The sequence below is a fragment of the Strongyloides ratti genome (genome assembly GCF_001040885.1).
Source record: "Strongyloides ratti genome assembly S_ratti_ED321, chromosome : 1".
Lineage (NCBI taxonomy): Eukaryota > Metazoa > Nematoda > Chromadorea > Rhabditida > Strongyloididae > Strongyloides > Strongyloides ratti.
The window spans coordinates 7,374,544-7,395,062 of NC_037307.1; the positions used below are offsets into that span (position 1 = coordinate 7,374,544).

The 20,519-nt window shown below is 22.9% G+C and overlaps 8 protein-coding genes across 8 annotated transcripts; 6 read left to right on the forward strand and 2 right to left on the reverse strand.

Annotated features, from left to right (window-relative positions):
- Window positions 1–638: 638 nt before the first annotated feature.
- On the forward strand, window positions 639–1,006 carry SRAE_1000228200 (Hypothetical protein; the record flags this gene model as incomplete). Its single annotated transcript, XM_024649339.1, has 2 exons — window positions 639–731; window positions 776–1,006. 2 exons carry the CDS (start codon window positions 639–641, stop codon window positions 1,004–1,006), a joined length of 324 nt encoding a protein of 107 aa, XP_024503227.1.
- A 268-nt stretch (window positions 1,007–1,274) lies between these two features.
- On the reverse strand, window positions 1,275–2,313 carry SRAE_1000228300 (RNA recognition motif domain and Zinc finger, C2H2 domain and Nucleotide-binding, alpha-beta plait domain-containing protein; the record flags this gene model as incomplete). The annotated part of the gene is made up of 2 exons (XM_024649341.1): window positions 1,275–2,055; window positions 2,120–2,313. The coding sequence occupies 2 exons, from the start codon at window positions 2,311–2,313 to the stop codon at window positions 1,275–1,277; spliced, it is 975 nt and encodes a 324-aa protein (XP_024503228.1).
- Window positions 2,314–6,443: 4,130 nt separating this feature from the next.
- SRAE_1000228400 (Cyclin-dependent kinases regulatory subunit) lies at window positions 6,444–6,769 on the forward strand (the record flags this gene model as incomplete). The annotated part of the gene is made up of 2 exons (XM_024649342.1): window positions 6,444–6,499; window positions 6,547–6,769. The coding sequence occupies 2 exons, from the start codon at window positions 6,444–6,446 to the stop codon at window positions 6,767–6,769; spliced, it is 279 nt and encodes a 92-aa protein (XP_024503229.1).
- Window positions 6,770–7,248: 479 nt separating this feature from the next.
- SRAE_1000228500 (Cyclin-dependent kinases regulatory subunit) lies at window positions 7,249–7,585 on the forward strand (the record flags this gene model as incomplete). Its single annotated transcript, XM_024649343.1, has 2 exons — window positions 7,249–7,304; window positions 7,351–7,585. 2 exons carry the CDS (start codon window positions 7,249–7,251, stop codon window positions 7,583–7,585), a joined length of 291 nt encoding a protein of 96 aa, XP_024503230.1.
- Window positions 7,586–7,864: 279 nt separating this feature from the next.
- SRAE_1000228600 (Hypothetical protein) lies at window positions 7,865–8,482 on the forward strand (the record flags this gene model as incomplete). The annotated part of the gene is made up of 1 exon (XM_024649344.1): window positions 7,865–8,482. One exon carries the CDS (start codon window positions 7,865–7,867, stop codon window positions 8,480–8,482), a length of 618 nt encoding a protein of 205 aa, XP_024503231.1.
- Window positions 8,483–12,183: 3,701 nt separating this feature from the next.
- Window positions 12,184–14,072, forward strand: SRAE_1000228700 (Protein giant; the record flags this gene model as incomplete). The annotated part of the gene is made up of 3 exons (XM_024649345.1): window positions 12,184–12,393; window positions 12,452–12,820; window positions 13,803–14,072. The coding sequence occupies 3 exons, from the start codon at window positions 12,184–12,186 to the stop codon at window positions 14,070–14,072; spliced, it is 849 nt and encodes a 282-aa protein (XP_024503232.1).
- A 1,596-nt stretch (window positions 14,073–15,668) lies between these two features.
- Window positions 15,669–18,168, reverse strand: SRAE_1000228800 (GPN-loop GTPase 2; the record flags this gene model as incomplete). Its single annotated transcript, XM_024649346.1, has 4 exons — window positions 15,669–15,875; window positions 15,928–16,555; window positions 17,882–17,887; window positions 18,113–18,168. 4 exons carry the CDS (start codon window positions 18,166–18,168, stop codon window positions 15,669–15,671), a joined length of 897 nt encoding a protein of 298 aa, XP_024503233.1.
- A 437-nt stretch (window positions 18,169–18,605) lies between these two features.
- Window positions 18,606–20,176, forward strand: SRAE_1000228900 (Protein ariadne-1; the record flags this gene model as incomplete). Its single annotated transcript, XM_024649347.1, has 4 exons — window positions 18,606–19,049; window positions 19,103–19,558; window positions 19,619–19,952; window positions 19,995–20,176. 4 exons carry the CDS (start codon window positions 18,606–18,608, stop codon window positions 20,174–20,176), a joined length of 1,416 nt encoding a protein of 471 aa, XP_024503234.1.
- Window positions 20,177–20,519: the final 343 nt, after the last annotated feature.

Here is a 20,519-nt window from a genome sequence, read left to right on the forward strand (position 1 = left end):
TTTAAATTATTCTTAACTATTTATTTAGATATATAACATAAATTATAATACATATGTAATTATAAATATTAAAGAATAAGATTGTAAAATAATTTATCATCCTACAAATAACTTTAGTAAAAAAAACAATAATAATAATATCAACAAAATATGTTATTTTTCTCCCGTTTTACGTTTCATATTTCTTTTTAATAATCTTTTTCCATAAATCTTAAACATTAAAGAACGTTTTAAAAAGCTAAAAATCATTATTCATTTATATTTTAAACATTATTATAATATTAATATATATCAACAAATATTTATTCACAATCATAAATAAAATATTTTAAATATATGAAAAAAAAAGACAATTGAATTATGACCAACCATTAATTTCTATGGAAAATTTTGGTGAAAATATATGATGGATAAAATAATTACATATTTGTCTTTATAATACAAAAGATGGTATAATGTTAACGAAACTACTACTAACAACAAATAATTTATATTTCATCTATTCGTTATTCTAAATAACTTCTCTCAAAAGTACACTTACTCCCAAATCTTCCTTATAAGATTAAAATTATTTTGGTTTTTTCTTTTACCTTCTTCTTTGAATTTATAGATTGTAAATTAAGAAATTTGAATCTAAAATGCCCAATAAAGATAGAAAAAAAAATGACCAAAAAAATTCTGATGAAGTAGCAGTTCCAAAATATAATCTTGGTACAGAAGATTTAAAAAAGGTAATTCTCCTGTTACATTAAATTTTTTAACTCTTTTATTATAGGTTGCTGATTATTTTGCCACTGAAGATGAAAATATTGGTGGTTTGAATGAGTCATTTGCAAAGTTAACATTTAATAAACCAGAAGCAAAAAAGGTGCCTGTAAAGTTAAATAAAGAACATGTACAAATTTTAATGAATGGTTTTGAAATGAGTAAAACTAATGTAGAAAAAAGATTACAGAAATTTGAAGGAGATCCAATTAAAGCTGCTCTCTCATTTATTGGATATTAATTTTTTTTTGAATAATATTTAATATTTATCGTAATAAAGTACATTATATAATAATTTTTTATTTGAAATAAAATAACAACGATAAATTACAATAATAAATATATATTGACCGGTTGAAATCAGGAATATGCTTTTTTTTTATTAATTTACTTTTTAATATTCAGTCAAATCACGATTTGATTCCTCAAAAAATATATTGTTCTTTGGAAAAATTTAATACTTTTATTATAATTATCAACATTACAATTATTTGAATCATATACGATTGTTATTCTTTAAGTTCACCTTTAAGCTCACCTGTTCCATCAACCAACGATGCTGGAGAATGGTCATCAAAACGACGATAAAGAGCCATATTATGGTCAACTGAAAGGTGATTAATGAGATCTGAATCAGATTCAAAGACAGAACAACATGTTGTGCATTGTAATCTTTCATTTCTATTGGTAGATTTTTCTAAACTTGGACATGGACGTTTTCTGTGTTCACGAAAATCAGTAAAATTTGAAGTAACATAGCGACATTTTCCACATATTAATGTATCAACCATACCATGGTCATAAAAATTCATTCTGGAATTAGATGCTTCTAATGTTGCTGCTATGTGATTTTCACCATTAATTCCTTCAATACATCTTTTTTTAACATCTAATACAGTGTCATCACTTGTTTCTGAAGGAGTTGGTGAAGTACGTTTTAAAGATTGTGATTCATCCTTAATAATTGGTGTATCTGGTGTACCTCTTGATGGATTTTTCATATTTTTAATTGCCAATTTTACATCAAGAATCTGACCCTGAAAAAATAAGCCATTTGTATGTGCTACAGCTGAATCAGCTTCATTAGGAGATGAAAATTGAAGAAATGCATAATTTTTAAATAATGTAACACCAAGAAGAGTACCATAATTTGAATATAAATTGATTAAATCAGGTCTTTTTACAATCATTGAATTTAAAGATCCCACAAATACTCTTGACCTACGTAAAATTGGATCATTAGATGAGGTATCATAACTGACATCTCTCGATTGTTTAGAAATAACTTGTCTAAAATATAAAAAAAAAAAAAAATGAAAATAACTTAAATACAAATATATTTTGTTACACTTACAATGTAGAAAGATCTGGTGACAATGAATAATGGGCATTAGAAAGTGTGGCATATGCAGAAGGTCTGGGGTTTTGATACATAAGTAATTCACTTCCTTGCAAAGAAATTAATCCTGGTACACCATTTAAAGCGGTATTGTAAGATAATAATTGTGGATTAGATTGTAGAATTGCACTACTAACAGAATCAGTCATTATTATCTATAAAAAGAAAATTAAAGGAATGGGTAATTAAAAGAAAAAAAAAATTAAATATAAAATGAGATGTATTATTTAATAATACGGAGAGGGAAGCATATAATTTTAAAATAAGATGATAAATAAGGTGAGTTAAGAGATAGAAAACATATTTTTTTTTTTAATTTATCACTAACATTTTTCTTGTAATAATATAATATAAAATGTAAAAATTGTATATTTCGATGAAAACTCAACCTATAAACAGAAACCATAAAGTCGACAGTTGGCAATTATTATTAGATATATTATATATAACAAAGCAAATATTAATATATATCACATTTATACCTGTATGTAGGTAAAATATATAATATTTATAAAATGCCAACTTGAAATAAACAAGTAAAAGCAAAGGAGTACAGATATTTTCTTATATTTATTTCGTCTAACATGAATACTTCAATTTTCGTCAATAAGCAAAAATATATATAATATTAGACTAATAATTATTTTAAAAAGTATGTTGTTTTGAGAGAAAAATTAATCACCCCATAAACAGTGTAGAGATATTTTTTCTAGTACGTTATATATCTTCTTAAAAGTAGTTATTAAAAAAAAAAAAGTGAACTTTTAAATAATATTTCTAAAAGGGATGCTTTTTTAAACAATAATTGACAAGTAAAAGAAATAAAGCGTAGGTTAGCATAATTACCATAAAATTAATGGTTTGAAAAAATACATTCAAAAATAAAACGGGAAGTAAAAGTTAGTGATCAATTGCAGATGAAAAGACAAGATAGAAAACAATAATTTTATTCTTCTTTATCTCTTCTTTTATATTGTGAAATATATAAAATTATAAATGTGTGTGATCTGAAAATATTTGATTTGAGGGATACTGAACTCAACTCATTGTGACTGGAATGTCATGAGAAGGAATTATAAATAATAATACTGATTGAAATGAATGTAAATTGTGTAATAAATATATTCATCCTCTCCATATAAAACTAAAGAGGCCATTCTCTAAGATAAACATTTGTTAAATACTCACTTAAACTGTACTATCATTGCCAATACAATTTCAATATCTTTATATATATATATATATATATTATGTATGTCTAAAACACAAAAATTTAATCATACAAAATATATAATACAACTTTTTTTTATTTATGTATTTGATAATTATGATGGCAAATTGTATGTAAAAGTCAAAAATAGTGAAAATCTATGCATTTGTAAATGATAGGAAAAGGGCAATTCTAGAGTGTCACCATTAAACTTACATAACCTCATTTCATTAAAATGCAATATTGCATGAAAATACAAGTGTTAAGGATAATTAAGAAAAGATATTAGAAAAATAAGAAAAGGAAATCTAACATCATACAATTCAATTGAATAAATGTATGTAAAAATAAATGGCACCATACTAAGTTTTATATGTTTATGATTATGCATAAATAATTCTCATTTTCATTATCTAGCCTTAGTTAGAAGTAAAAAAAAAATTTCTAAACGAATTTCTATACATCACATACATACACTTATTTTATTCTTCACATAAGTTATAAATATGTGTATTTATTTTAAAATTATGATCAGAAAAATGAAAAGTGTTTAAAAATAAATATAATATAATGATAAATAATGTATTATTAATGGATTAAATATAATCATCGTCACGAAATTTTTATTATTTATAGGCAAACTTATTACTTTGTAGTTGTATAATATACCTAATAGTCCTGTTTTACCTAAAGTTATATTTATATATATATATATATTACATTTATATTAGGCAGCTTAAAAATAAAATAATATCTTATTTTTAAGTTATATTATGTAGTAATTTAATCATGTGCAAAAAGATTTACATGTATATATCATTAGCTTGTACTAAAAATTAATAAAAAGCCCCAAAAGCAAAGTATTTTAATAAAATTTAATATATAAAAGTAAGAAATATTATAGCTAATACAAATCCAAATTCTCATAATAAATTAAGCATGAAATACCCAATATATATTAAGAAAACATATTTTAGTTTAATCTAATTATATTAACCAGAGTTATATTACTAATATCTTCTTATTTCATTATACTTTATTAAGTATCAAAAGATAGTAAGAACGACTTTCTCATAGATTATATTAAAATGAAGACTTTTTTTTTAGTAAATTAAATAATAGAATATACATTTTTAAAGAATATTATTTTATTTTTTTTTACAAAAATAACCATCAATAATAAATTTAACTACACCACTCCTTTACACATAACATTTTTATTAATAAATATATATGTTTAAAAACAAAATTTAAACATTCATTATCTAATCAATTAAGAAAAAAAAAATAATTAATCAGGGTTATTGTTATTCTCAAACTAGCAATAATCATGAATACCCTAAAAAATATTTAAAAAAAAAAAAATTTTTTTTTCTACAAGATAACAAACATATAATGCTCTTTCCTTATCACATAATATCAATTGACAGAAAAATAAATAGAAAAATAATAAATATCTAATATAAGAGGAACGTTTAAAAATAATGAAAACAGGACAAAGCTAGTAGTATAAAAGCTCCCATCAGTCAGCAACAAATGTGATAGCACAATAAAAAAAAAAAGTCTTTCCCAACTCATTTAATAGTAAATTATGATAAGAAAAATTTACGGTTAAAAATTTCAATAATCTGACGTTATACAAAATAAAGTTGTCTTTCACAATTATGGATAGACATTTTAATTATGAAATGATACCATTAATTTTTGATCTAAAATGGTAATTTATAATCGTATGTTACATCATTGGAATAACATCCATACTAAAAATTTCATCAAATCATAATCTGAAAGAGACATTAAAAATTCACTGTCACTAAGAATTCTCATAATTTAGTAATAGAATATTAAAATTTCCTATTAAATATTTTTTATGAAGTCAATAACAAATATTAATCATAAAAGCTAGTTAATAGTTAAGTTCATTTATCTTTGCAGTAATAATTATATGGGAAAGTAAGTAAAAAAGTTTATAAAGACTTTATATTATAAAAAGAAAAATCAGAAAATATAAATGATGCACATTTATATACTTTAAAAAAAGTACATATCTGCGACAAATTCATATATATATATATATCACAACGTCAAAGAAAATTTAACATAATCATAGCATATTTTGATAAATGACAATTTAAAGGGATTTCAACAACAACAACCACACAAAAATATATGAATTAAATTATATTACTTTCCTAATGAACAACCACTCTTGAATTGAAATTTTATAAAAACTAAAAATTATGTTGTTTTATGATATGTATGTTGAAAGAGGAAATGCTATACTAGTTAGCCATGCATCAAAAATATTTCACTTTAATAATTTTATTTTCTTTGATAATAGTTGTATATATTGGTTAAAGTAATAATGCTCTTTTAAAGTTGATAAAAAGATTCAATTAGGAGTGAGTGATTTGTAAACATTAATGTTTTATGACTCAATACTCGTTCTATTGTTAAAAAAATTCCATATCCATCTTTAAAGATTGTGTTTACCAAGTTTTAAAATCAAGATCATTGTACAAAAATTATTTATGAATATTGATAATAATTGTTTAATTGTTCTTTTTTTGCAACAAATAATTCATTGTTACACTTAAACTTAAAATTTTACATAAGAAAATAGGAAAAAAAAAAAATTTGTTTACTATATACAATATAGAAAAAAGACTGAAAATTTAAATTATAACATTATTTTAATCACCTTTTTCACACAATACTCTTTGTTCAAAGAAAAGAAAACAAAGGAAATTTAAAATTCTTTATACGTAGAAAAATTATATATCTTAGTTTGAAAACAATCTCATTAAAAATCACGTGAAAAATATAAAATATATATTGCGCAAGGAAATTCCTACTTTTAAGTCTAAAAAGTGCCATGTTTTTTACGCCTTTCATTGTATAATTCGTATTAAGAAATTTACTATACTATTATTTCGATTGCATTTTACGCGCCAAACTTAGAATTGTCATTATATATAATTTTGTCCTTTTTCGCATTATATTAGTATATCGTTTTATATTTAATTGTAATCGCTCCTTCAATATAGTTACTATTTCATCATTTTTAAAATGAGTCGTGATTTTTTTTATTCCTCAAAATATGAAGACGATGAATATGAGTACAGGTATTTTTATTAATATTATTTACATTATTTTTTTTTTATCTTTTTAGGCATGTCCATGTAACGAAAGAAGTTGCAAGACTATTACCGAAGAATCGTCTAATGTCTGAAAAAGAATGGCGTGAACTTGGTATTGAACAATCTCCCGGATGGGTTCACTATATGATTCATGGTCCAGAACGCCATGTATTACTATTTCGCCGACCAAAACCAACTGCTAAAAAACGTGGACAAGGTTTAACTAACAATGCTACTTTAGGTGTCCGTGGATAGGAATACCACACTTTTTATTGCAATACACTTTGGTGTCTCTAAATAATTCCCCATGTGATAAAATCAACCTCAGTCAGAAATTTAAATTTTTACAATCTTGTATCTACTTATATTGTAGCCTTTCTTAGTATTTTTTTATCCATAGCATCATCTGTCTCTAATAAAATTTTTTCTATATTTATTATTCTTTACTTCTGGGAATGATGTGCAAATTTACGGCCTTTGAACTTTTAAGCTAAGAAAAAAATTTTTTTTTGATTATTGAAATATAGATGACATACCTCTTATGTTATAATTGATCTGTCTCTTGTAACGCAAATGCAATGTATATTAATTTTCTTTTTGCACTTTAAATTATCTACTTTTTTTTAATTTATAATCGTCCATCTTCAAGTATACGAAGGAGATTTACTTTGTTTTACATAAAATACTAACTGGTAATTTTGAAAATTGTTATCGTCTTTGAAAATTAAAGAAAAATGTGCAGTGGTTATTATTATTCACCAAAATATGAAGATGATAAATTTGAATATAGGTGGGTTTTCTTTTTATATCAATTACAAAATCTAATGTCTTTGTAGACATGTTCATATACCAAAAAACTTAGCAAGACGAGTTCCTACGACACGTTTAATGACAGAATCAGAATGGATTAGTCTAGGTATAAAGCAATCATCAGGATGGGTACATTATATGATTCATGATCCAGAACGTCATGTTTTACTTTTTCGAAGAGCTAAATCATTGTCATCATCTAATGGTAATGTTGAAAATCAAAACAGGCCTGGAAATAGCACAGTTGGTATTCGTGGTTAGTAGTGGTAATTATTTTTATTTTCAAGATTCTTTGTAAATAATAATAAGGAAAAATAATATTATTTTTTTTTTACAAAGAGAATTTTATTGGTTTATGAATTTGTTCAGTGGATATTTTGAAGATTTTTACATATGTTATTTAACCTGATTTAGTTATTTTTGTATAATGTTTTTTTTACATATAAATAAAATTTTTTGAATTATTATTTTGACTTAATATTTTGCATATAATTTAATATAAATAGAAAATTTTGTATGTTATAATTTAATGCTAACATCATGTTTGTACCACTACTAGCTTACCTCATATTTTTATCTTTTTCTTTGATAATTTCATGTTCAACAAAAAAGAAAAAAAATGTAGAAAAGAATAAAGGAAAAATTGTAGATTTAAATGCTAGTAGTAATGGAGAAAAAAGTAAAATAACAACTACTAAAAGGGGATATTCAACAAGTATTAATTCAAAATTGGGAAAAATAACCAATGAAAGTAATACAAAAGTATTATTAAAACCACAAAGTTCACAAAGTAAGGGTGATGAAAAATTTAAGGTAAATAATATGAGAACTGAAGATTTTATATCTCCTAAAAAAGTTGGTGCAAAAAGTGTTGAAAAAGGAAAGGATAGTCAAAAAATTGGTCAGGCACCTAAATCAATTCAAAATAATTGTTTTAGTGCAGCACCAACTCAAGCTAATATTTTTGATCCAAATGATGATCCAGCAGCTGATAAAATGAATCTTGAAATGACACAAAATAGTATTGTTGAGGATTTAAAAGATGGTGATGATACATTAAAAAATGTCTACTCACTTCCTGTTGATAAAGATCAATCATTGAAAGTTATTGAGGATGCAGAAGGAGGAAATAAACCAGCTAAAAAGACAAATAAATAAATGATAACTAACAAAAAAAAAATGAAGACAAATGTATATATATTTCTAATAGATAAAGTTATATATTTTTAAAGACATGCATTCAATGAAACGTAAACATGATTTTTCGGTATAATAAATTTTTATTTTATCATTTTATTTTATTATCTAAATATAGATAAATCTTTTAGTCAAATGTAACTTTATAGTATATAACAATTTTTTGGTTACATATATTTACTGAGAATGGAAATAAAATTGCACTTTTCTTTATTTAATGAAGTAATAAAATCATTTATAAAATTATTTAAATTTTTATTTTCTTTCTTTTTATAGCATATTTTTTTAAATTAATGAATTCTTTGGTGCTTGTAATGTTAAAGAATAACAACAACATAATATTATTAACTTATAATAAAAGGAAATCAAAAGAATGTCATTAAGTTTTAACACATTTATTGTTATGCATATTAGATTTTAATGTTTTGTATAGAAGTAGTTTAATTAATGTTGTGTAAAGTGATATTTATTAAAAAAAAAGTCTTTGTAATGGATAGTTGTAAATTAGATTTATACTTTTTTTCTTGAATGCCGTTATTGTCTTTTTAAAAATTTTATTTGAATGAATTTTTATTTAAAAGAAAATGGTAGACGGAAAAGAACAAAAGAACTATTGTTAGTAAATGTTGATTGAGGTGTTTTTAAATCAAAATGACTATATATAAATAATAAGTTAAATTATTTATATAAAATTCTTAACATTTGTATTGTTTTTAAAAAGGACAATCTTATCCGGTAACAGATGAGGTCATGAATAAGTCAAAAGGACAATTGATTATTTTTGCTATTAGTTAATGAGATGTTAAACTTTTTTTTGTTTATTTATCACACAAACTTTGTTTTTATTGATAGGAAATAAAAGTTTGTTGACAATAAGATATACAGTTTTTGTTAATAGACTTTAGTTAAGTTTTTCATATATTCTAAGATTACTTTCAATCATTCATAATAATAAGTAAACTTAAATAAACTTCAAGTCATATGAACCCATATATATATATATATAGTATATACGTCTTTTTTAATAAACAAACCAAATTGTGGAAGAATGAAGATTTAATCATAATGTTGTTTAAAAGAATTATATATTATAATGTAAATAATAATTTAGAAAGATAAGTGAAAGAAAGATAGACGTAATCACTAAATATGTATGAACACCTCAATTTGTTTATAAAAAGTACATCCACTTTACTATCGTTTGATTATGAACATTTATTTCACTTTTAATGGCATGGTAATGATAAAACAAATACAACTGTTCATTTCAAATGATCATGCTATATTGAAACATTAATTTATATGATGAAATGTTGTTTAAACAATTATTTTCTCTCAAATTTTCTTTTAAACTTATACATTTCTTGATAATAGTTTATCTTAATATATTAATATTCATTTTATTAACAGGTCAAATGATAAGAATAAATAAAAAAAAAGTAATTATTTTTAGTAATAAAATCTTATAAATAAACAAATGTTATATTTAAAATAAAATGATTAAAAAAATATTTAAAATTATTTGATAATCAATTGATATAATAATAACAAACTTTGATTACATTTACAGTAACATTATTAAATTTTTTTTTTAATTAAATTTTCAAAGTATATAATTTAATGATTATTATAAAAAAGTATTATGTATATTATAATGGAATTATTAATGATGAAAATGTAAATTAGTATCAATAGATTTATATCATTATCTTGATGATTACTCTATATCGTAGATATACATATATGTACCGACTTTAATGATATGAAGACACATGCAATTCTTTGTCGGCATTCCGAATCTTTTAAAAGCTGGTTATAGTCTTATGTTAATGATAATAATTCATTTATATGCATATTATAGGATAAAAACATTGTTACTTATGTGAAAATTATTACGGCATTTCATTAACTTAAAAAAGATGTCATATTAGGACACTGGAGTGGTAAAAGTTAAAGAATGGAACAGACGGCAAGGTCAAGAGTGATTAAGAAAAGAAGATAAAATATTTAGAATAAATTTTTATGATATAAGGACAATATTTTCTAATAATAAAGTTTATCATTATTTATAATATATAAAAATTAAATAATTTGTAAAAAAAAAACATATTTTTAATCATAATTTCTTTTCATTATTATTTTTTTTTTTTTTGCATTATCAATCAAAATTTTTTCATATTATCTATTATAAATTTATCAATCTATCTTTTTTCAATTGAAATGTTCTGTTAAAATAAGTGATCTAAATGTTAAAAAAAAATTGTTTCACACTAGAAATTTACTATATCAATGTGAACCAGCTTATCGGCAATTACTTTAAACGATTGACCAGAAGTTTTTAACTTTATTACAAAATATTAGGAATCGGTCTGTTTGTTAAAATATATCGAGAGTACAACAGTTTATCATTATATTAAACTTTTATTAACAATACCAGATATTTATTAAAATAAGTTTTATGAAGATAAAAAGAAGAAAGAAATTTTAAAACCTCTTATGTATTATTGTTTTATGGATAACAATAAGTGACAAAATCTTAAGAAAGATTTATTAAACTAATAATAAAGATTTCAAGAACGACGGTTTTGTTTTTACATAAACCATCTGGATTTAGAGTTAACAGTTTTAGTTGAAGCATGGCTCAGGATCAGCTGCCTATTGTCAGCCTGTTGCTAATGAGTTAAAAATATAGTATGGATGCCGAAAAGAATTAGTGGCAACAGCCGTTATATGTAACACTTTGTTTTTCTTTTTTTATGTTTAAGCTTTTATGAAAAAAATAATAATAATATCTTTTTTTATAATATAATAAAAGAAAAATAATTAAGGTTTATTTTACAATTAATTAATAATCTTTAGATATGAAAGAATAATTATTTATGTATTATTATATTTAATTTTTCAATTATCAATTATACTTTTGTTAAAAAAAAATAAATAAATTTATACTTTTATTTATAATGGAATGCTAATATAATGAAAGTTATTATAAAAATTTTTATTTATAAACTTTATATCAAAGATAATTAAAAAAGTTTAGAAATTTTTGGTTAACAAACATTGGTTGTTTAAACAATTCTTATCTAAAGATGTTTAGTTTACCTTCATAAACACGGTCCTTGCATATCAAAAAAAAAAAGGTTATTTAGCTTATATAAACGATCTCTTCATATTACTTCATTATCTTTGTTTTTCTCGATCCATTTCCTAATATAATCATTGCGGTAATGTTAATTTAAATAATGGCAAATTCCTTTTTATAAGTTGATCGGTTAAGGGGGTAGATTGTCAAAGACTATCTACCACACATACTTTTTCTGACCGGTCATATGAGGGGAGTGGTCCCCAGAAAGAATAAATGATAGAAAATTATAAGGGGTTCTATTAACAACAAAAAAGGGTGGGCTGAGTTAAAAGCCACAAAAACGTCTATACTTCAAATGGAACTCAAAGGTCAGTACGAGGTCAGTATTCACAATAACCCACTCAACAGATTGTTGCATATAGGGCCAAGAAATAAATAATAATAAATATTTTTAGATAATTTATATCATTTCATTCATTCATTTAATATTATCTATTCTTATATCATAACATATTATATATTTATTTTTATAGGTATACATTATTTTTTTTTCTATTAAATTTATTTTTAACTAACAATGGATGCTATTTTGGATTTTAATCGTCTTAAATGTGAACCTCTCAAAGCAAATGGAATTTCACCTAATCCACCAGAAGGTACAAAAACACCTCTATCACAGGTTGATCTTTCAACTCTTACCTCTCTTTTGAATCCACAAATGAATTCTAATTCATTATCAAGCTTTAATATATCAGATGTTAATAATTTATTAAATATGAATGGAATTGTATGTTTTTTTTAAATAATTTTTATCATATATATATATATTTTTTTTTCTATTCCAGAAATATCCACTTCTTCCCCAATATAGTCAAAGTTTATTATCATCATCACAAAATGCTGCTGCTCAACTTTTATTATCTTCATCAAATAATAAATTAAATATTCAATCATTACTTCAGGAGGCTATTTTATCTGGTCAACCACCAGTAAAAAAAGCAGCCTTAGAATCAGGACCATCATCACCAATTTCAACGATTTCATCAAACTCTATTACATCTGGTAGTATGATGAAATCTGAATCAGTTTCACCAGATCATTTAATTAAAGCTATTACACCATCACCAGGTTCCGTTTCAAGAAAATCTTCGGTTTCATCAACAGGTTCTAGACCTTCAAGAAAACCTCCAGCACCAATACCTGATGAAAAAAAGGTTTGTTTGATTAAAAAATATAAATGTTACAGTTAAAATATTTTAAATGAAGTTTATTCATGATTTAGTCGGTATTTTGAATTTTCAGAATACTAGCTTATCTCAGATTAGCTTAAGCATCTTTGTTTATAGCGGTATTCTTTTATATTTTTCTTAATCCCAAAGATTTCTGTTGCGCATTTCTAATAAAGTTATTATATTTATATGTATATTATATATTTATATATATATATATATATATGTATTGGCATAAGGAACAGACGATTCAAGATTTAAGAGAGAACAGATATTTAAATAATACATAATTAGTTTTCGATTCCTTTATGCAATTTGAGTGGAGATATTAAAAATACTTGAAGATCTGGTGACCTGTCAATGGCAGTCATAATTACGGTTTCTTTTTTATATTACATTATCTTTTACTTTATTTCTTCACACTACATGAACTTTCAAAAGGTTGTAACTTTTAACAACCTCTTACACAATAACATACATACTAAACATCAGACAGTTGTTGCGCATATACCTTTTATTAAGTAATAATTAATTACCAATACTTTAATTGGTAATAGATTTTTTTTTTATTTAATATATTTATAGAATTAATATTTAATTGAAAGTATTTCTTGTTTTGCCATTAATAGTAAATACCATTTACTTATTCTTTTTTAATGACATTTCATTTAAAAAAAAAAATTTGCATTAATTAGATAAGACGGCATTGATAATTAACAAGTGTTTGAGATTTAATTTTCACTTCAATGCTTCACAATAAAACAATACATTAGATTAGTGGACCGTTCAAAAAAAACTGTCATTTCCTTTGTTGATATAGTAACACAGGGATATTAAAATGTCAAAGATGACAGATGCAACAATGTAATTTATGATTACTTTTTAATAATACATCAAATCATAATTTATTTTTATATATATATTTTTTTAACTTTGATAAAATAATAATAAAAATTATTTATTATAGGATGAAGCTTATTATGAGAGGAGACGTAAAAATAATGATGCTGCTAAACGATCAAGAGATGCAAGAAGAAGAAAGGAAGAAGAAATTGCTGATCGTGCATCATTCCTTGAACAGGAAAATATTCAATTAAAAAGTCAAATAAGTCTTTTAAAAGCAGAAAATGCTAAATTTCAAATGTTATTATTTACACAAAATGCAAATAATAATACACAAAAAGCATTGGAAAATTTTGCTAAAGCTGTTCAAGAGGTTAAAACTGGAAGTGAATAAATATATATATATAGAAAATATATGTAATAGAAAATGTATGTGTATACAAAAAAAAACTTTAATTATTAAAAACATTACGATTTCAATTTTGTATGATCACAAGGGTGTTTTTAGATGGTGTACCTATGTATTTTTACCATAAACTTTATTTTTTTTTTAAAAAAAAATCAATTCCTACGACTACTGTTAAATATCAAAACATATTCTTTAATTTTTTTTTTATAATAATATTTTTACTTTTAATTGCTTTATTTTTAACATTTTCGTTGATATTAAAAAAAAACTTTTTCATAATTAGAATTACTACATAAAATTTGATAAATTTATGTAAATGGTAAAATAATGCACAATCATTTTTAAATATAATAAAGCTTTTTTTTTAAAATATTTCTATTGGAAAGATTCTTATGTATTTTATAAGATATATTTATTAATTTAATAATAATATACTTGAGTTGAAAAAGTTTGCTAATGCTTTAGATGGCTCTTTTATATTAAAATTTTTTTCATAACACTAATATTTAAGTTATTTCAAATATTTGATTTATGTCAAAAAAAAAAAATTAAAAAGAAAAAAGATTGTTAAATTATTTATAATGTTAACAAATATTTTAATGTAAATTATAACATTTTTTTGTATATACTATATTCTAATAGTTGTTATTATTAAAAGTTTATAAATCATTATTTTAAATATAAAAATATATTTAAATTAATCTAAACTATACTATTTTATTACTATACTTATTATTACTCTTAAAGTTTTTATTTTACAAAGATTTAAAATAAAAGACCCATTTAATAAATTGATTTATGATAAACAATTTCTTTTATAACAAAAAAAAAGTATTGATTATTTTATAATTTTACTTTTTTTAATTTACAATTATTTTTATTTCATTTGTAGATATTTAAAAATATATCTTATATTAATATAAAAAAAATAAATGAAATATTAAACTTTAATAGGATAAAAATCTTTACTACTTTATAAAAGTAAAAGTATGCTAACAAATAAAAAATAAAATGTTTTTAGTATTAAATTTACATTATTTATTATAAAAAAAAATACTACATATTAATTCTAGTTTTTAAAAAACTTTTAAAATAATAGATATTTTTAATTTACTGTCAAAATAATATATACATTAGCTTTATTTTTTTTTTTTTAGAAATGTTTACCAAATGAAATGTTAGATATTTCCATACAAAATCAAACTTCAAATTCAATTGTATCAAGATATTGAAAAAGTTAAAGTAATTTTTTTACTCCTTCAATCATTAACATAAAATTACAATAAACATTTAAATGTTTTGATTTGACTTAATTACGCTACTCAACATTGTTGCATCACTCAATTTTTGAAATCTGACCTGCGTGTACTGTAATTACTATTATTTACGTAATTTCTCTTTAACTTTAGCACTATTTTTCTTTATGTATTATCAACAGGTATAAAGTTAGTTATATATTCTCACTTTAATGTAGGACATATGAGAACATTCTATACTTTTTTCAAAAGTTCTATTGTTTTATTATAGAATATGATGTATATTATTATAAAAATAATTTATTAATGCAATTTTAAAAAAATATTAATCATTAGAGGTAAATGTATAATTTCTAATATCATCAACATCCAAAAGTGCGAATCCATTAGCTTTGTCAACCTGTTTTATTAAGTTAAGCATTTTTTCTTTAGAAGATACAGAAAGTGACTGGAAACAAACAAGATCGTAATCTTGAACAATTTCACAAAGTTTTTGATTCAATTCTCCATATTTCTTTAATGGTCCAATATTCTAATAAATTTAAAATATATAATAAAAATTATTTAAATTATAAAAAACATACATCAAGAAGGTCAGCTAAATATTTTAAATCTGGTAGACGTTCAAAGAAATCCCATGCATAAGGTAAATCTTCATCGTCTTCTTTTAACAAATCAACTTTTGATAATACATTAATTTGTGGCATTTCTAAGTTTACCATAATTGCTAGTGCAGAACATAAAACTGATACAAATTTACTTGGATCAGTAGCATATAAACTGTCACTTAAATGTACGGCACATAATCTTAATCCCCATTTTTCCATTTCTCTCACTATATTTTTAACATCATCATGAGTGGCGTATAATTCTAGTTGTCCTGGCATATCAATAATTAAGTAATGATCAAGTACCTCAAATTTTTTCTTTAACCATTCTAAATTTGCATATAAATATTTTATACAATAAATTAATGCTCCATTTGGTCCCAAATGCTTTTCTTTCATTGCTTCTTCAACAGTTATTAATTCACCAATATCTATATCAGCCTTAAAAGGTAAAAGATCATTAGCAGGATCAAGGTTAATTATTTTATATGGTCGTTTTAATGCTTCAAATATCTCAGCTAACCCACTACAGTAGGTTGATTTTCCAGCACCAGGTGCCCCAATGACAAGTTGCCCGTATAAAACCATAAAAAATAGTTGAATTCTAAAATGTTCTTTTTTATTTAAAGGTTAATTTTTGTAATTTAAATTGGATTTTATTATGAAATATTTTATAAAGCTTTATTTTTAAAAATATATAAAAAAAATAATTAAAACTATTGAAATATTTACTTAGAAAATATATAGAAGTATAAATAAATAAATTTTCCAATAATATCATTGTAAAGAGTATTTAAAAAATGTATGTAAACATAAATATTATTATATTAATTATTTACATGGAATATATAATTTATACAAAAACAATTATAAAATTTTCCTCTTACTTTTAAACTACATTTATACTTTAGAAATGAAAAAAAAGTTAATCAATTTTTCTATAAAATTGCTAGACAATATGGTAATAAATATATGTAATTAAAAATTTGCATAAAATAACCGATCCTGTTTTTCTATAATTATATAAAAATTTTACTAAAAGATTAAATTTGTTACATATGAGTTAAAAATATTAAGTTTATAAAATTATCTAAAAAATTAAAAGTTTTCATTTAAAAATTGTATCATGGAAAAATTAGTTAAAAAAAAATTTTCTTAAAATAAAATTGTTTGAAATGAAGTAATTAAAATTTTTTAAATATATTACTTCGTACTTATAATGTTATGTAAAAACTTCATGCTATAATTGTATTTTTTTTCACTAAGCCATTTATATATATATGCATTTTGTCATGAAACTTTTCTTATTTTAAAAAACATTTAAAAGTTCAACACATCTTATGGTCAATTGTATTTAACAGCCTCATGCATACATACTAAGGCATAATATATAAGTCTAATTCCTAAGTATTCATCATCTATAATTATCTCCAAATGACTTCAGTGCCTAATACAATAAATTGAAATATTCATGTATATCCCAATACGCTTATATAAAACATTAGTAAAAACAAAGCCATTCTTCCAACCAATTAAACAACTAGGCTTATGTTTATAATCCATGAAAATACTTTACTTTTTACATTATTATTTTTTTTTATAACAAGGATAGTAAATTTTAGATCTATAAAATTAGAAAAACTTTACTAATACCAATGGTACTCTTATTGTCAAGTATTCTTGGAACAAAGTACTTCTCGCTAATCTTTTACAGCGATATTTATTTTCCAACGGTTTTTAGTTAATTACAAAAGCAACTATATATTTACTGTTATATCTAGGAAATCGTAGATATAAAAAGATGACAATTTCTAAAATTTTTTTTTCCTTGCCTTAACAAGAATTTTATAATCTGTCAATTTTTATAATTATAAATATTACGAAATCTTTTATTTACACTTTGTTATATATATGTATATCACTTACTTACCTTAAACTAATGTGGATTGTGCGAATTCATCGATACTTAACTAATTATATATTTATTAATTTAATAAATAAAATAGGTAAAAGTAACTATAAATATATAATTTTATTTATATAATTTAAATACGGTGATATTTTTGTAGTATCAGAGAATATAATTAATTGTTTTGTTTTGGGGTTGCGTGTCACCAAAATAGCTGTAAGCAAAGAGGAATGTTCACTTTCAATATACTACCCACATACATAAACTATCCTAACCGTGGCTACTTTTTTTTTTTCCTTTTTATACATTTACTGATAAAAATTTAGCTCCAGTTTGATTTGTATTTGTGACATAAAAATAATACAAAGAAAATATTTTTTATTTTTTTTAAGATTAAATATTTTTTTTTTCATATTTACTGGGAGTGAAATTTTTTTGAGATAGGTAATTTTTAACGAGATTATTTTGAGTCACGTGTAAGAACATTTTGATTTTTATTATCGCTGTAATGATAAAAAAATTTTTCTAAGGCATTTAATTATTTATTTTCTTAGAATATTCCTCTATGTATGCATATATATATAATTTTTTTTTTATTTGTTTAATATATTATGTAGTAATATTTTTTCAAATATATATATAAAATTTTTTTTTTTAAATAATTACAATATAATGTATATTTTGTATAAAAATTAAAGTGTAAATATTTTTTTTTCTAAGTTATTTTTTTAGTTCGATTCCGATAATGTCTGATGAATATTTATCAAGTGACAATGATTATGATGACATGTCTGATTCATCTGAGTCATCGACTTCGTACATCGAACATGAACCACAATCAACAAATGGTCACTATAAGTTGTTAGAAAATAAACATCTTGTTAGTGAGATGGACAAGATTCTAGAGGAAGTACGGAGTGTCACTAATTTACCAAAGACTTATTGTAGAATACTTCTTCATCAGTACAAATGGGATAAGCAAACGTTAATTGAAAAATATTATGAGCAGGAGTCGGACACATTTTTTAAGAAGTACAATTTAATTAATCCAACATCCCTCAATAAAAGTATTATTTCACCTGCAACAAGAGGTACATGTAATATTTGTTGTTCAGAAGAAGTGTTGACAGAATCTATTTGTGGTCATAAGTATTGTAATCAATGTTGGCTGCATTACTTTAAAACTAAGGTATATTATTTTATTTAACTTTTTATTAGAATTTGTTTTTTTATTTTTTTAAGATTACTGATCATTGTGATCATATAATTTCTTGTCAAGAGTATGGCTGTGATATTGCTGTTGATGATGATATGGTTATTAAAATTATCGGTCAATCTGCACCGTTAATATGTCGTTATAAGAAATTAATAACAAAATCATTTGTTGAATCGAATAAAAATTTAAAATATTGCCCAAACCCAGAATGTTACTATATTACAAAAGTTATATCTATTGAGGAAGAACCAATTAATTGTAGGTGCGGGTTTGTTTATTGTTTTAAATGTGGACATGAATGGCATGAACCGTTACATTGTGATATTTTTAAAAGATGGCTCCGGAAATGTAGCGATGATAGTGAGACATCTAATTGGTTAAATGTTCATACAAAAGAATGCCCAAAATGCGCTTCAACAATTGAAAAAAATGGAGGTTGCAATCATATGATTTGCCATCGTTGCAAATACGAGTATTGTTGGGTACGTATTTAGTTAATATTTATTTGGTATTAAGATGTAAATATATATATATATTTTTAGGTTTGTCTACAAGAATGGGGTCCACATGGTAATAATTGGTATAGTTGTAATAAATACAATGAAAAAAGGGATTCCAGTAATCAGACAAATGTAACACAAGCTAGAGCAAAATTAAATAGGTATTTACATTACTACCAAAGATATGCTAATCACCAGCAAAGTTTGAGGCTGGAAGGTAATTTAAATAATACAGTTGAGGAAGCAATGCAATTGTTTCAAAATGAAGGTATGTCATGGATAGAAGTACAATTTCTTAAGACTGCTGTTACAATTTTAAGCAACTGCCGTAAAACATTAATGTATTCCTATGCTTTTGCATATTATCTAGAAAGAGGTAATCAGACAGACATTTTTGAAGGTAATCAAGCAGACTTAGAATCTTCGACAGAATCACTTAGTGCTTCTCTTGAAAGACTATCCGAGGATACAAGTATGATGAGAGAAATAAAAAGAAAAATACAGGATAAATGTAGATATGTCGACCGAAGGAGAGTTGTTTTATTAAATCATATTAAAGAAGGTTATGAACAAAAAAGTTGGATATTTACTTCTGATTAAAGCTAAAATATATCTTTCAATTAATAAAATCTTTATTTATTTTTTACCAACATTTTTGCACTTAGTACAGAACTGAATTTTTTTTAGTTTACCACGGGTATATTTTTAAATAAAATATACTTTTACTTAAAACAAACATGTGAATTATAACATAGATATTAAAGGTAGATTTTTATATATATTAACATTTTTTTGAAATAAATATGGTTTCTAAGATTCTAATTATAAATAATATTGTTCAAGATTAAACATATAAAGGTCAATAAATTTTTTAATTACTTTTGTATTTTAAAGTATTTTGAATTGTTTCAATTTTTCACTATATAAATATTTTTAAGATAAA